General features: G+C 43.2%; 1 protein-coding gene across 3 annotated transcripts in view; it reads right to left on the reverse strand.

Annotated features, from left to right (window-relative positions):
- Positions 1-258: 258 nt before the first annotated feature.
- The window catches only part of LOC117885124 (aryl hydrocarbon receptor-like), a 132,296-nt gene continuing 118,000 nt past the window's right edge, over positions 259-14,554 (reverse strand). The window contains exons 9-11 of one of the 3 annotated variants that reach the window (XM_034786293.1): positions 5,849-5,990; positions 3,464-5,202; positions 259-1,196 (exon numbers count right to left, since the gene is read on the reverse strand). In XM_034786293.1, coding sequence (XP_034642184.1) covers positions 1,141-1,196; positions 3,464-5,202; positions 5,849-5,990 — 1,937 coding nt within the window. In that variant the 3' untranslated portion in view covers positions 259-1,140. Of the gene's footprint in view, positions 1,197-3,131; positions 5,203-5,848; positions 5,991-14,554 lie in introns of all 3 variants that reach the window. The other 2 variants (XM_034786291.1, XM_034786292.1) reach the window with 2 other exon arrangements.

Consider the following 14,554-nt stretch of genomic DNA (forward strand, 5'->3'; position numbering starts at 1 on the left):
CCAATACATGTAAAGCAGTGGTTCTCAAACTGTGGGTCGCGACCCCATTTTAATGGGGTCGCCAGGGCTGGCTTAGAATGCTGGGGCCTTGGGCTGAAGCCTGAGTCCCACTGCCCCGGGCCAAAGCCAAAGCCCAAGGGCTTCAGCTCTGGCCGGCAGGGCTCAAGTTACAGGCCCCGCCTGGGCTGAAGCTCTTGGGCTGAAGCTTTGAACCCCCACCACCACCTGGAGCATTGGGGCTTGGGCTTTGGCCCCCACACCCAGGGCAGTGGGGCTCGGGTGGCCTCAGGCTTTGGTCCCCATTCCTGGGGATCTATAGTAATTTTTGTTGTCAGAAGAGGGTCATGGTGCAGTGAAGTTTGAGAACCCCTGAAAAGTAAAATAAGTCAGTACAAGGCATACAGGCATCTTTGTTAGCACGGATACCCTTGGGTTGATTTCAGTCATTTGGTCATGTACAGTCACTCGAGAGGTAGATGCTGCTTGGATTTAGAAGTGCCCCCATTCCATATCCAGATCATATCACGCACAACTTCCCAATGGACAAGAGCACATGCGCAAATAATGTTTGCAAAGACTGCAACCATATCTTCGCCCCCTTGAATTAGAACTCTGGGCCTTAGTGTTCAAGCAGGAGATCGGACAGCAGCCTTATAGAATTTCTATTGCAACATCTCAGACATTTTTCTTACATCTGTGTCCTTTGTCTTGTTAATTACCTGACCTGGAAAACTCATGGGAAACTCCAAATACTTGTTCCCAGTTTTTTAAAGCTTATGATGGCTCAGTTACTTTAGTGCCTAATCCAGTTATTGGTGCTTAATTCTCCTTGGCTCTGCTCAGAAGATCGAGCAGAAGACAACTGGTTGAGAGGGGCATAGTTTCTTCAGTAGAAAATGCATGTGTTCAAGTTCGTCTCTGTGGAATCCACAGTAGAGTGTCTCAGGAATGTGTGTGTGTTCACTTAGAAAAAGCCACCAGCAGCAACAATTATAATAATATCGAAATATTCACACATCAGTAGGGGAAAAAAAGGCTTGCCGATCCAAGGCCATGAAATCAGTCCATAGCTGGGAGCAGGGTCTTTTCCTTCTCTATTGCTACATTCCCTCTCAGTACTTGGGGAAACACACACTGTCTTTAGTAATTGTAGGAGTAAATTCCATGGAGGCATTCTCTTCGTTTTGGTGACACTGCTGAGCAGAAAAAGAAGAGATGAGTTAGAATCGCAATCAGGCAAGGAAAAAAGGAGGAGCAGTGTCAGCATCTCAGCAGAGCGATGGAAGGGGAAGATTAATATATTCCAAGGCCAGAAGGATCACTGTGATCATCTAGTCTGACCTCCTGTATAGCAAATGCCAGAGACTTTCCCCAAAATAATTCCTAGAGCAGAACTTTTAGAAAAACATCCCATCTCAATTTTAAAATGGTCAGCGATGGAGGATCCAACCATTTGGAATTAACCAATTGTTCCAGTGGTTAATTACTCTCACCATTAACAATTTACACCTTATTTCCAGTCTGAATTTGTCTTAGCTTCAACTTCCAGACATTGGATTGTGTTAGACCTTTCTCTGCTAGACTGAAGAGCACATCATCAAATATTTGTTCCTCGTGTAGGTACTTATAGACTGTGATCAAGTCACCCCTTAACCTTCTCTTCGTTCTGCTAAATAGATTGAGCTCCTTGAGTCTATCACTATAAGGTATAGTTTCTAATCCTTTAAAATCATTCTCATGGCTCTTCTCTACACCCTCTCTAATTTACCAACATCTTTCTTGAATTGTGAGTGCCAGAACTGGACACAGTATTCAGCAGCAGTTGCACTAGTTCCAAATATAGAGGTAAAATAACCTCTCTACTCCTACTCAAGATTTCCCCTTTTGTTCACCCCAGGATCACATTAGCTCCATTGGCTACAACATCACACTGAGAGCTCATGTTTAGCTGTTTATCTATCACAGCCCTAAATCTTTTTCAGAGTCACTGCTTCCCAGGACAGGGTCCCCCATCCTGTAAGCATGGCCTACATTCTTTGTCTGTAGAAGATAACCCTGAAGCCGGATATGCAGACTGGTAACAGCTGGCTCCAGATCTGAGAAAATATATTTATCTTCTTTGGTTGGAAATACATATTAGAATACAGTTGTCCTCTGGACTTGAAGCCGTGTCTGCCACAATCTAGGTGAATGCTCTAACAACTAAGCTGTTTTCTAGTGGGTTTCTCTTAATTGTTCCTGTTGGAGCTGTCCTATTTTGTATAAATCATTAAATATTCCTGGGCCTGCAGAAAGATAGACTCAGTCTTGTGGTGAAGGCACTCAATGGGGGTGTAGGTGATCCAGGTTCAAGTCCCTGATCTAAGACTTGAACCTGGAATTCCCACATCACAGGTGGGTCCTTCACTTTGACCAGAAATTTAATCCTGGGCCTGAGAAACCTTCCCATCAAAACTGATGTGTCATTTCCATGACAAGTTTCAGTTCTGATGAATCAGCATTTTCTGATGAGGGTGGGGGCGGGGAATGGGGGTGGTATTATTAAAAAAATCCCAACCACCTCTATTTCAGGTGTTCAATTTGGGACACCAGAAATGGCTGTGATTTTTAGGAAGTACTGAGCACCCATCTTGTGAAAGATGCCCCTTTAAGGGGTCTCAGGTTAGGTGCCCACAAAAATTAGGCATCTAAAATCACTAGCCACTTCTCAAAATTTGGCTTGTAGGCCAGAAATAGCTTGTACTATTGGTTCAAGGATCGTTATTATAATGGACTTTTCAAATAGTGCTTTGAACACAGACTGTGTAAGGGGTTGTGAAGAAGAATTTGCTGAAATGGCATTGTTAAGATAAAAAGTGGGCTTGTTTACATTTTTAAAGCCATTTTTATAGAACAATGGCCTTCAAGAAATACTGATATCCCAGACATCTTCCTTCCTCAATGGGTTGAAAGCTTTTGGCTCTCAGTTGCAAGTATTCAAAATCCATCTGCATTGTGTCTGTATAACTACAATAATTACAAAACCAAACCTTATATAACGTTCATGTCTCAGCTTGTCACTTAACATGCACAGCTCGGTTGTTCTTGTGTCTGTCAGTTTTCACACCTTCACATATGCCCCCCTCCCTCACCTTGAGCTGAATATTGTAAGTGAAGAGCTGTTGCTGACTCTTCATCTGCCTATCTGTTAATGACACGGGAGGAAAATTTGGTTCCAACTGGTAGAAAGGTCCCCTCAACCCAGCTTCCATGGGAGGAGTCACTGAGGAACCCAGAATGGGTTCCTTAGGTCTTTGGAAGTTACACATTTTTGGATTGCTCTCACCATGACAGGGCATGGTATTTTGTTGCTGGGGAAGAGATGTCACATGAGCGGCTTTAGGAAACGCAACATCATTTTCAAAGGATAAGCCACTGTTTTCATATTCCCATGAAGCTAACACGACATCACTAGATAACATACTACATGATGAGGACTTCAATGAGCTTTCAAGAATATTGTCCATTTGCTGGTTTTCCACCCGGGAGCGAACGTGACACCAGCTACTTGGCTCCAAGGAGCTGGCCAGTGGAAATCCATTGTGTTGAATTTGAGTTGGCCTGCAATGAGCTTGAGGATACATCCTTGCTTGCATCAGCTGCTGTTGCTGTGTTGACAACTGTTTGTTCTGAAGCATCTGCTGCTGCTCTTTATTGTAAAAATGTGGCACTAAGTGAGGTCCATGTGAAGAGGTATGTTGGGGAAAGGAATGGCTTCCAGACAGGTGGCCAGCTTCTAATGGACTAGATTTTTGCTCAAGAGAACCAGATATTTCATTCTGTAGAGCTTGCACTGGAGATACCTGCATTATGCTGAATTCTTGCATGCCCTGATCATTGTTATGAGCAGGCTGTGATGAGGAAATCCATGGATTTGTTACTTGTGATCCATAAAGATTCAGTTGGTTATTTGCCAGTAGAGTTGGTGACTCTATCTCCATTGGTTTGATTCCCAGCTGATTTGGAGTGGCAGATTTCCAAACATCTAACGAGCGACCTCTTGGAGAATTATTCTGATTGAAAGTGATGACTGGATTCATTGAAACCAATGGGTCTGGCCACTGACTCTCTTGCGAATTCATTTTTAATGGAGCTGGATGATTTGAGTCAAGCAGAGTTGAGCTCCGATGTATCTGATTTTTAGGAATAACATTCCCCCAGGAAACTGGAGCAGGAGCCTTTGGCTGAAATACCTGTGCAGGATTTGTTAGATTAATTCCCGTAGTTCGCTGGTTATTGAAGGAATTTAGTATATTCCCACTTAGCAAATTTGCTTGATCAAAACGTGCTTGCTTTTCTGGTTTAGAAGTGATATCCTGGGACATATTGGTGACTAAAGGACCCTGAGGATCATGGTCTAGTGAATTTTGCTGTGAAGTATACATTGGATTTTGGAATCCACATGGTGTAGCGGCTGCTGAATTAGCCCCCCAGAAATGGTGACAATTCACCAGAGGATTGCTTTGCTGATTGCATTTCCTATTATTGACAAGCTGGTTTTGAAGTCTGTTTAGCTCAGTGCTTTGTGGAATTTGTTCCAGAGGAATTTGTTGAATAAGGGCCTGAGATGAAGCCGTCACATCATACCGTGGGAACCCCAGATTCTTTCCATTATCTTTTTTAAACAATATCTCCTCCACACAGGAGGTCACCTTGTCATTCAGCCTCTCCTGGAAACCCGGGGCCGCTGGCTTCTTGGTGTCCATGTTGCACAAGATCTCCTCCCATTGCTTTAATTGCACATCATCCATTTCCTGGCTCTGCAGAGTCTTAGAGATGTCCCCATCCACATTGCTCTTTTCAAAGGGTGTTTCAATGACGACTAGGAGTGAGTCATTCTCTTTGACAGCTCTCTTATTTCCATCATCAAGCCATGGCTCTTCCGGTATGTCGACAATATCCGCCAGGGAGAACTGTGGCACATTATCGGCGTGGGAGACGTATATGGATTCGTCTTGGTTCATCATGGCCCCTAGGAGCGAGTTGGGATCTATTGAGCCCTGCTCCAGGGGGGTCTCTCTCTTTGCCTTTGAAACCTTCTTGGTGTGCAAGTAGTCCAGGAACCCAGGCGGACTGTTTTCATACAGGACTGCTTCACCCGTGGCAAAGTGAAAAGGTAGCTGCAGGCTCCGCTTGCACAAATGCTCCTCTCCTTCTTCATTCCTGCAGGTATATGAATGGGACATTAAGAAGTGGGTGACAGGACAATGAAATACATAGGGCTGGGCCAAAAACAGCTGCTAGAGAGCGAGACGAGAGCCAACAAGTTGGCATCGGTTTGGGTGTTTTATCTATTTAAAACCCTACAATTGGGGGGCGGTTGTTTGTTTTGGGGGGATGGGGTTGGACAAGTTGCTTTGTTTTCTGGCTTGCTCTGAAATGGGAAATGCTCCCAACTCGGATAAATGGAGCCAGAGATTGTGCCGAGAGTCAGTGTGACTTACGTAGCTCTGCTGAAAGGCTATTTTTCATAGGTTTTGGTTTTATAGATGTTAAGACCAGAAGGGACCATTATGATCAGCTAGTCTGACCTGCAGAACACTGGACAGTTTGTCAGCCTCTGATCTAGAGACCTGCCCCAGATCTGAACACCCCTGAACTTTGGGGAAATTTGGATGCCATCTTTGAGGCTTGGGACCAGGTACAATTTCAACACAGCTGCATTGCAGCATGGCAAGTGATTTTGTCCATGCCCTGAGGAAATAGGTGCTGTGGGATGAAATCCTGACTTGAGTGAACTCAGTAAGAGTTTTGTCATTGACTTCAATGGGGCCAGGATTTCACCCTTGCCATCTGCAGGGACACTTACGACAGGGCCCGCTGCCTGGAAATGATGCAGTCCGGTTGGCCTCCTTTATACACCAGTCTCGCATTTGCTTGGACCCAGAGCCAGCCTGCTTTCTTCGTCAGTAGCCTGAAAACGGTGATTCCGCTCTCTCCGGTTTTCATAACTAGGGCAAACAGAAGAAGGTAGCAAGATAAGCTCAGCAAAATGCAGCAAGAAATAGCCCTCAGCCTGCTCCTGTCTATTACATCTAGAAAAAAATTACCAACAGAGATCTGCAGAACCATTTCACGGTCCAACTCACAAACCATGCAGGCAAAACCTTTACAGTGAGATTGCCAAGTAAGGCCAGGGCATAGCTATACAAAGTGAATAATGTTAAAGGAAATCCTTACTGGCCCTGGGTTCATTGCCTGGGATCAGCACTGGGCTATAAAACCTCAGGTTTCAGGGTTTAAACCAACCTATAACTACTAGGGATGAGAATGAGACCTTCATGGGGCAGATTACCACACACAACTGCCTATTAGAAGCTCAGAAGATCTGGTGCTGGCCAAGATACTGGGCTACATGCACTTCGGGGGTTATCCAGTCTGGCTATTCCTATGTTCCTATGAATTTTCAGTGACTTTGACACTGACAAAGTCAGTGACTTTGAGACATTTGAGTCTTGGTGGTGTGACATGTTTGTCCATTAGCTTTTCATATCTGGAGGGCTGCGGTCAAATCAAACCTGGATTACAAATGAGTGATTTCAGAAGGTTTGGTCAGATTCCTAGTGGATGTCTGTCTACATCACAGAAACACAGCACAGCTTAACAAAATGGGCAATTTCTGGATAGGACAAGGTTAGGACTAAACTAACATGGGCTGCTGCAAGTCAGAATTCAGAGCTTGTCTTCATGTGGAAATTTACCAGTATAACTCTACCAGTATAATTATACCACTATAGTTATGCCAGTATAGCTACCTGGCTTAGCTCATACTCAGAGGCACTCTATGGGAAGTTATACTTGTATAGGAGGAGGTTAGTTATTGTAAGGGGAGGTTTTTCAAGATGTGCGGTCCCTATCTGGATTCCACACATGGGCATGCATTTGTGTCATGTGCCTGGGTCTGGAATTTTTTCTAAGTAGTGTCTGTTGACCTGCACATGTGCAGTACCTTCCCTTGTGCTCCCAACCAAGGGCATAAGGTCGATGCCTCTCCAGTTCCTCCTCTTACCACAATGCAAGTGAGTCTGCAGCAGAGGGTAAGGAAGGTGGGTAGTGGAATACAGATAGGGACTGCACATCTTGAAGAACTTCAAGTTACAGTAAGTAACCTCTTCTTCATCTTCTTTTTCAAGGGTGGGTCCCTACCTGTATTCTACAGGTGGGTGTCGTGCAAGCAGCAAGCAGTGCGGAGGTGGGTGCGAAGAAGCTGCTAGCAGAGCTGTTTGTAACAGCCATTCCTACTGCGGCATCCAGAGTACCACTTGAGTCAGGGCGTAGTGAGCCATAAACATGTGGACCGATCACCGAATTGTGGCTTTGCAAATGTCCTGCAATGGGATATCTGATAAGGATGCCATGGAGGCTGCTTGTGTTTGCATGGTGTGAGCTATAACACCCTCAGGAGGGGAAGGTTTGCTATCTCACAGTAGTCAATACTCATCCTGAGACCCACTTAGAAATTCTCTGTGAGGCTATAGCTTGGCCCCTTGACCTTTTCACTATGGCGACAAAGAGCCTCAGAGATTTTCTAATGGGTTTGATTCTCTGCAGGTAGAAGACTGGGTCGCATCTGATGTTGAGGGAGTGCAGTTTCCTGTCCCCAGGAGAAGCATGAGGTTTTGGAAAAAATGCAGGTAAGTGAATTGATTGGTTGATATGGAATTTGGAAACAATTCAGGGAGGAATTTGGGGTGTAGCTGGAGGGAGACTCTCTCTTTATGGAATACTGTGTAACAGTGATTTCCCTACTCCCCCCCTGAATTTCCCCAAACCCCGCCCCCCAGGTTTGTGAACTAGTTACATGCCAATTTAGTGACTGTTTGGAAATTTGAATTGAAATTGAAACATTAATACACACTTTAAAACCATATACAGTGTATGATAAAATATGTGTAGCTGAATAAGTATAATAGATTTTAAAAGTATGAACATAGTCTAGCTTCCTTATACAGCTGGTGTTTTTTATGACAATGTCAGTGTATTCATTTCGGTGATGTTGGCCAACCTAATAATTTCAAATGATGATTTGTAAGCAAAGTCTAAATGAGCTCTCCCTGACAGCTAGTGATGAGCTGGGGCTGGGGGGAAAGGCTTCAGGACCAGATTGTATCTCCCCTTGTAAGTATTCTCACACTTCTTATCAAACTGTCTGTACTGGGCTATCTTGATTATCACTTCAAAAGTTTTTTTTCCTCTTACTTAATTGGTCTCTCAGAATTGGTAAGACAACTCCCACCTGTTTATGCTCTCTGTATGTGTGTATATATATATCTCCTCAATATTTATTCCACTCTGTATGCATCCAAAGAAGTGGTCTGTAGTCCACGAAAGCTTATGCTCTAATAAATTTGTTAGTCTCTAAGGTGCCACAAGTACTCCTGTTCTATTCACACCTAATCTACCTAGGTATCCAGCAAACAGAGCTGTGTTGCCCAAGTGATAGATTTTGGCTGGGTTTGGGTTACAAATCACTTGAATTGCGGGGGGGAGGGGGAATGAAATGTTGTTGTTCTCATTGTATGAGTAAAAGGCAGTAGAACTGTACTTAGCCTGTGCTGATTGAGGGCATCAAGAGAGAGGATGGGGACCTGTCCCTCTCCACTGTTTAAAGACTGAGCTGATTAGGCTCCATAGATAGTCTTTTGTTTTGTTAAGTGACCACTGCAGCTGAAATCACTGATAATCAGGTCTAAGTGCTTAGTCCTGCTGTGGGGACAGTGTTTCTGTGGAAGAGACAGCCCAGACTGCACTAGCAGCGAGGTCCCCCCACTGAGAGCTCAGCTGAAATCACTGAGAGCTGGGTGGAACCTCAAGAGATCAACTCGCAGAGGTCACAGTGGCAGCAGAAGGTGACTGCGCAGGGCCATTGGCAACAGAGTGGTGGAGTGAACGGTGGCACAACAAACAGCAGTGGCCAGAGTGAACAGTGACCAGCTGGAGGAACGAGCAAAGTGCCTTCTTGCCCCCACCTGAGAGGTGAACTCATGTGAAAGCACCTCTGAACTCAGTCTCCACTGACCAAGAACAACACCGGTGAGTGGGGTGCGGTGAAGGGAAAAGTGAGGGACACATTAAATAAACATCTGTTTGTTGGACCATATTTTAGTGACTTTGCTCCAGAATACTAGATTTGTGACTGGGAATGGAAACTTATATAAATATGTTTCCTAGTAGGCCAAGATTTTTAAAATGCATTATTTGCCAAGGTTGTTATCTCTCATCGTTGCTATCTTGAGAGGTCATTATGTTGGGGAGTTTCTGTACTAAACATTTTTATTATTATAATTAATTTTTACATAAGAATGGTCATACTGGGTCATATAGCCCAGTATACTGTCTTCCGACAGTGACCAAGGCCAGGTGCTGCAGAGGGAATGAACATAACAGGGAATCATCAAGTGATCATCCCCTGTTGCCCATTTCCAACTTCTGGCAAACAGGCTACGGACACTCAGAGCACGGTGTTGCATCCCTCCCCATCCTGGCTACTAGCCACTGATGGACCTATTCTCCAGGAATTTATTTAGTTCTTTTTTTAATCCTGTTATAGTTTTGGAATTCACAGCATCCCCTGGCAAAGAGTTCCACGGGTTGACTGTATGTTGTGTGAAGAAGTACTTTCTTTTGTTTTTTTAAAACCTGCTGCCTATTAATTTCGTTGGGTGACTGCTAGTTCTTGGGTTATGTGAAGGATTAAATAACATTTCCTTATTCACTTTCTTCACACCAGTCAAGATTTTATAGACCTCTATCATATCCCCCCTTAGTCGTCTCTTTTCTAAGCTGAAAATTCCCAGTCATTTTAATCTCTCCTCCTGTTTCATACCCCTAATCATTTTAGTTGCCCATCTCTGTACCTTTTCCAATTCCAATATATCTTTTTTGGGATGGGGTGACCAGATCTGCACACAGAATTCAAGGTGTGCATGTATTATGGATTTATATAGAGGCAATATAATATTTTCTGGCTTATTATCTATTCCTTTCTTAATGATTCCCAACATTCTGTTTGCTTTTTTGACTGCCACTGCACATTGAGTGGATGTTTTCAGAGAACTATCCACAATGACTCCAAGATCTCTTTCTTGAGTATTAACAGCTAATTCAGACTCCATCATTCTGTATGTATAGTTGAGATTGTTTTCCAATGTGCATTACTTTGCATTTATCAACATTGAATTTCATCTGCCATTTTGTTGCCCAGTCACCCAGTTTTGTGAGACCCCTTTGTAACTCTTCGCAGTCTGCCTGGGACTTAACTATCTTGAATAGTTTTGTATTATCTGCAGATTTTGCCACCTCACTGTTTACCCATTTTTCCAGATCATTTATGAATATGTTGAACAGTAATGGTCCCAGTACCGAGCCCTCAGGGATACCACTATTTATCTCTCTCCATTCTGAAAACATAATTTATTCCTACCCTTTGTTTCCCATCTTTTAACCAATTACTGATCCATGAGAGGACTTCCCTCTTATCCCATGATGGCTTACTTTTCAAAAGTCAATTTAAATTAAATACATTTTTTTTAATTTATATTTTTTTAGAAATCTAGACCTGTTATGTGTTTTACTGTAACTTGCATAATCCTTATGTTAAATTTGCATTATCCTAACAAAACACTTACTTTATTCATATCTCTTTTATATGTTGCAGGTCAAAGTGAAAATGAAAAGACAAAAAACTATACAACAATTTTTCCACTCAAAGGCCTCAAAAACCAACCAAGGTGAAGAACACATCAAGAACCAAGAATATATCAACATGTCATCTGAAGGTTCAAGTGGTATATCTACATCCGACCAGCCCGAAGCACAAATACAGCTACCTACTGAAGAAACAGTGTCTCCAAAACCTAAAGGCAGTTTCCGATGTTTGTCGGTCAAAGTGTTCCCATTTATTGAAGTTACTAAAGATGGCTACGGGTGCACCTCTTGCAAAAAAGTTTACGAAGAAGGAAAGCTTCCCAATAGTATAACTGGTAAAAGTGGAGGAGCTTGGTTTGTCAAACCGATCAGCAAAGCCAATGCTGACAAACTACGTGAAAAGGCAGCAAAACACCCGGCCTCTGGAGTGCATCAACATGCAGAAAGCCTTACAAGCCCACTTTCAAAGCCAATTTTAGAAGTACTTAATGAGGCTGTTAAGAATGCTGGAGACACAACACAGTTAATGCAAACAAACATGGCTGTGGCATCCTACTTTCTATTTAAGCAAGAGATACGACACAGTACAAACTGGAGGCCAATGTTAAGTTTGTTGTCACTTGTTCATCCTGAAGTTGAACACTGGTTCTGAACAAGACCAGCGAATGCTCACTATCTTTCTGCAAGAAACTCAACTGACTGGTATGTGGTGCAACAGTGAAAGATTCAACAGTTGAAAAAGTGAAGAACTCTCTCACCACATTCAAAAAATTTGCATACATGGCTGATGAATGCACTGATGCAAATGGGCATCAAGTATTAAGTCATTGTGTACGTTATCTTGATGTCAGGAGTAGACCAGTAGATGCATTTCTAGATGTTCAAGTTATAGAAGACACATTGGCTGCATCTGTGACAACCCACATCTTAGAAGAGTTAAATGCTTGTCAATTGGACCCCAAACAAATGGCTGCTTGTGCATTTGATGGAGCTGCAAACTTCTCTGGAAGACATGGTGGAGTACTAGCTTTGCTCAGAGAAAAGTGTAACCCTAATCTCTCCTATACACACTGCAGAGGCCATGTATTCCTGAAGGAAAACATTGCCAGGGAAGACTGGAGCCTCCTGGATGACTGCGACGATGATTATGAGAACTTCAGCAAGAGACTGGAACGGTGTGTGAAATCAGCTGAGCATGAAAGACCAAAAAGAGCTAGTGGAAGAATCTCGGAGAATACAAAGACCTTATTGGAGAAGAGGAGGAAAATGAAAAGAAATGGCAGTGACAGGCTTGAGTATTCCCTTCTCTGCAAGCTCATATGAATGAAGCTGAAGGAAGACTTCGAGAAATTTCGAACCAAAAAGCTCCTAAAGGCTGTTGAAGATTGTAAAAGTCTCAAAAAATGCAAACAGGAACTGGAGTTGTATAGGTCATCATTATCGGCTTTGAAGAACAAGGATGGAGAATCAGTAACCGATCAAACAGAGATGGAGGCAATCTGCAGTGATTTTTATACCCAGCTCTTTGCATCCCATATAGACGTCCCAATGCCATCACTTCAACAAACCAATGAACACATACTCCCAGTTCTCATCAGCGAAGTCCATCACACAGTCCAGCAAATGAAAGAGGGGAAGGCTCCAGGCAAGGATGGTCTGACAGCAGAAGTGCTTAAGGCGGGAGGTCAGGAACTCTGGAAAGCTCTCGCCCAAAGGTTCAGCCATTACCTGGAAATCCAGAAGATACCATCCAGTTGGAAAGAGTCCAATACCATCTTGCTGCATAAGAAAGGCGATCGAGAAAATCTAAAGAACTATCTCCCGATCTGCCTGCTTTTGCATGTCTATAAATTGTTCACCAAAATAATAACAAATCGACTGTCGCGAAACCTGGATGAACAGCAACCTAGAGAGCAGGCCAGTTTTTGAAGAAATTACAAAATGATAGACCACATCTATACCCCAATGGAACATTAGCCTCATCCTGTCAACCCTCACAGGCCTGCCCTTCAAACCCATAGCAACATGTGCCATGACCCACCTGTCCATGAAAGTGACATTCTTAGTAGACATCCCTTCAGCTAGAAGGGTCAATGAACTCACTGCCATGATGGCACACTCACCTTGCACTGCAGTGGTTTCCCCAGGAATTGAAATTGAGGGGGGGTGTTCGAATTTACAGGGGTGTGTGTGTCAGGGCCGATGAGGGGTGAGACTGTGAGGGTGAAGGTGGACTGTATATGGCACCAAATAAAAACTAAAAAAATGTTTCATGACCATTTTATTAGATTTAACTCATGTTTTAAAATCATCACACAAATTAAAGTTGGCTACTCAAGCCTTCTATGAAGCACTACGTCTACATCCTTCTTGGTTTCTTGTTATAATTTTGCACAATTCTGTTAATGAACTTCTTGAATGCAATGCGTTCATCTTTGGTGGCCTCTCGTGTGTCCAGTACTTCCATTCCTTCAATTGATAGGCTCATTAGTTCATTCTCATGATCAGGCAGAAGGCGACTTCTTTCAGAACACAAAATTCTATTCAATGATGAAAAAGAACGCTCAGCTGTAGCTGTTGTGACTGGGAGTAGCAAGAGATGAATTCCTACTTCTTTCATCCCAGGAAACAGAACACAAAGATTGGGTCGAGCCACTAGTGATGATAAAAAAGAAGTTGAAGTCAAATCTTAATTCATTCGTCATATCATATTCCACTCTGTGTTCAAATTCTCTATTCTGTCCTGATCACATGGCAGCCCCATTGCTGGTAGTGCCTCACTCCACTCAACTGTTGGTGTTTTATAGGACAGGCATCTGTAAAAGCTACATAGAAGTTGAGTAGAATCTAGAAGTCACTGTTGTAGATTTTTAAGAATCAAGTCTGTAAAGCGACAAAGAGTCCTGTGGCACCTTATAGATTAACAGAAGTATTGGAGCATAAGCTTTCGTGGGTGAATAAGTCTGTTAAGACAACTGAAAAAGTACACAAACACTTCTTGCCTTCTTCACTTAAGGATTCAATATAAATGCCTTCATTAGTCAACTTCTGGACTGAAGTCTTTGCTTCTTCCAGTACCTTTTCAATGGATAGCTCTCTGATTGATCCAAATGTAGCTTCTATTGCTGGACAAAGATCTACTACTGTTGTAGCAGATGCCTGGATGGCATTGTTTAATGACCCAAGTGGTTTCAATAGTAGACTTACGAGAGAGAGAGAATGGCAATAGTCTTCTCTGAATGTAGTAGCAAAAGTAATCCATCAGCCTCACTACTTAGATCCATCCCATCTTGGTAGATACTTTCCAAAGCCAGTAATAACGTCTGGAGTAATTTTAAGACAACAGCCAAGGATCACTCATGAGAAAGCCAGTGGGTTTTCCCAGGTTGGACTAATTTGAACTTCAGTCCCAGTGTATCTTCTATATTTTCTAAGATATTCAGTCTTTTTGGACTCTTGCTGAAAAAAGCCCTGATGTTAGGGCAAGGAGATAGTCGAGGATAACTGGAATGCCTACTGTGCCAAGGGACTGGTGGTGGTGATCCATCCAACTTGAGAAATTAAGCCATTTAGCCTTGGTAGCACGCTTTGGTTAAATCTTTTCTGCTTTTTAAGGATCTCCTGGACCAAGGCAGAGCATGAGCATTCTATTTCCAATGCCCATCCAAACAACAGGTGGTGAGGTGGAATGAGTTCAGGTTGGGTTAGGAGATCTTGGAATGGGTAGATCATGATGGGCGGGCGTGTGGACGGCCTTAGCAGATCCATAAACTAGAATTGTCTGGGCGAATAGGGAGCTAGGAGGAGGCTCCATCTTGGCAAATCTTCTGAAGAAATTGCAGTCTGAGGGGAATGGGGGAAAGGTGTA

This window comes from Trachemys scripta, chromosome 11 (genome assembly GCF_013100865.1).
Source record: "Trachemys scripta elegans isolate TJP31775 chromosome 11, CAS_Tse_1.0, whole genome shotgun sequence".
Classification (NCBI taxonomy): Eukaryota; Metazoa; Chordata; order Testudines; family Emydidae; genus Trachemys; species Trachemys scripta.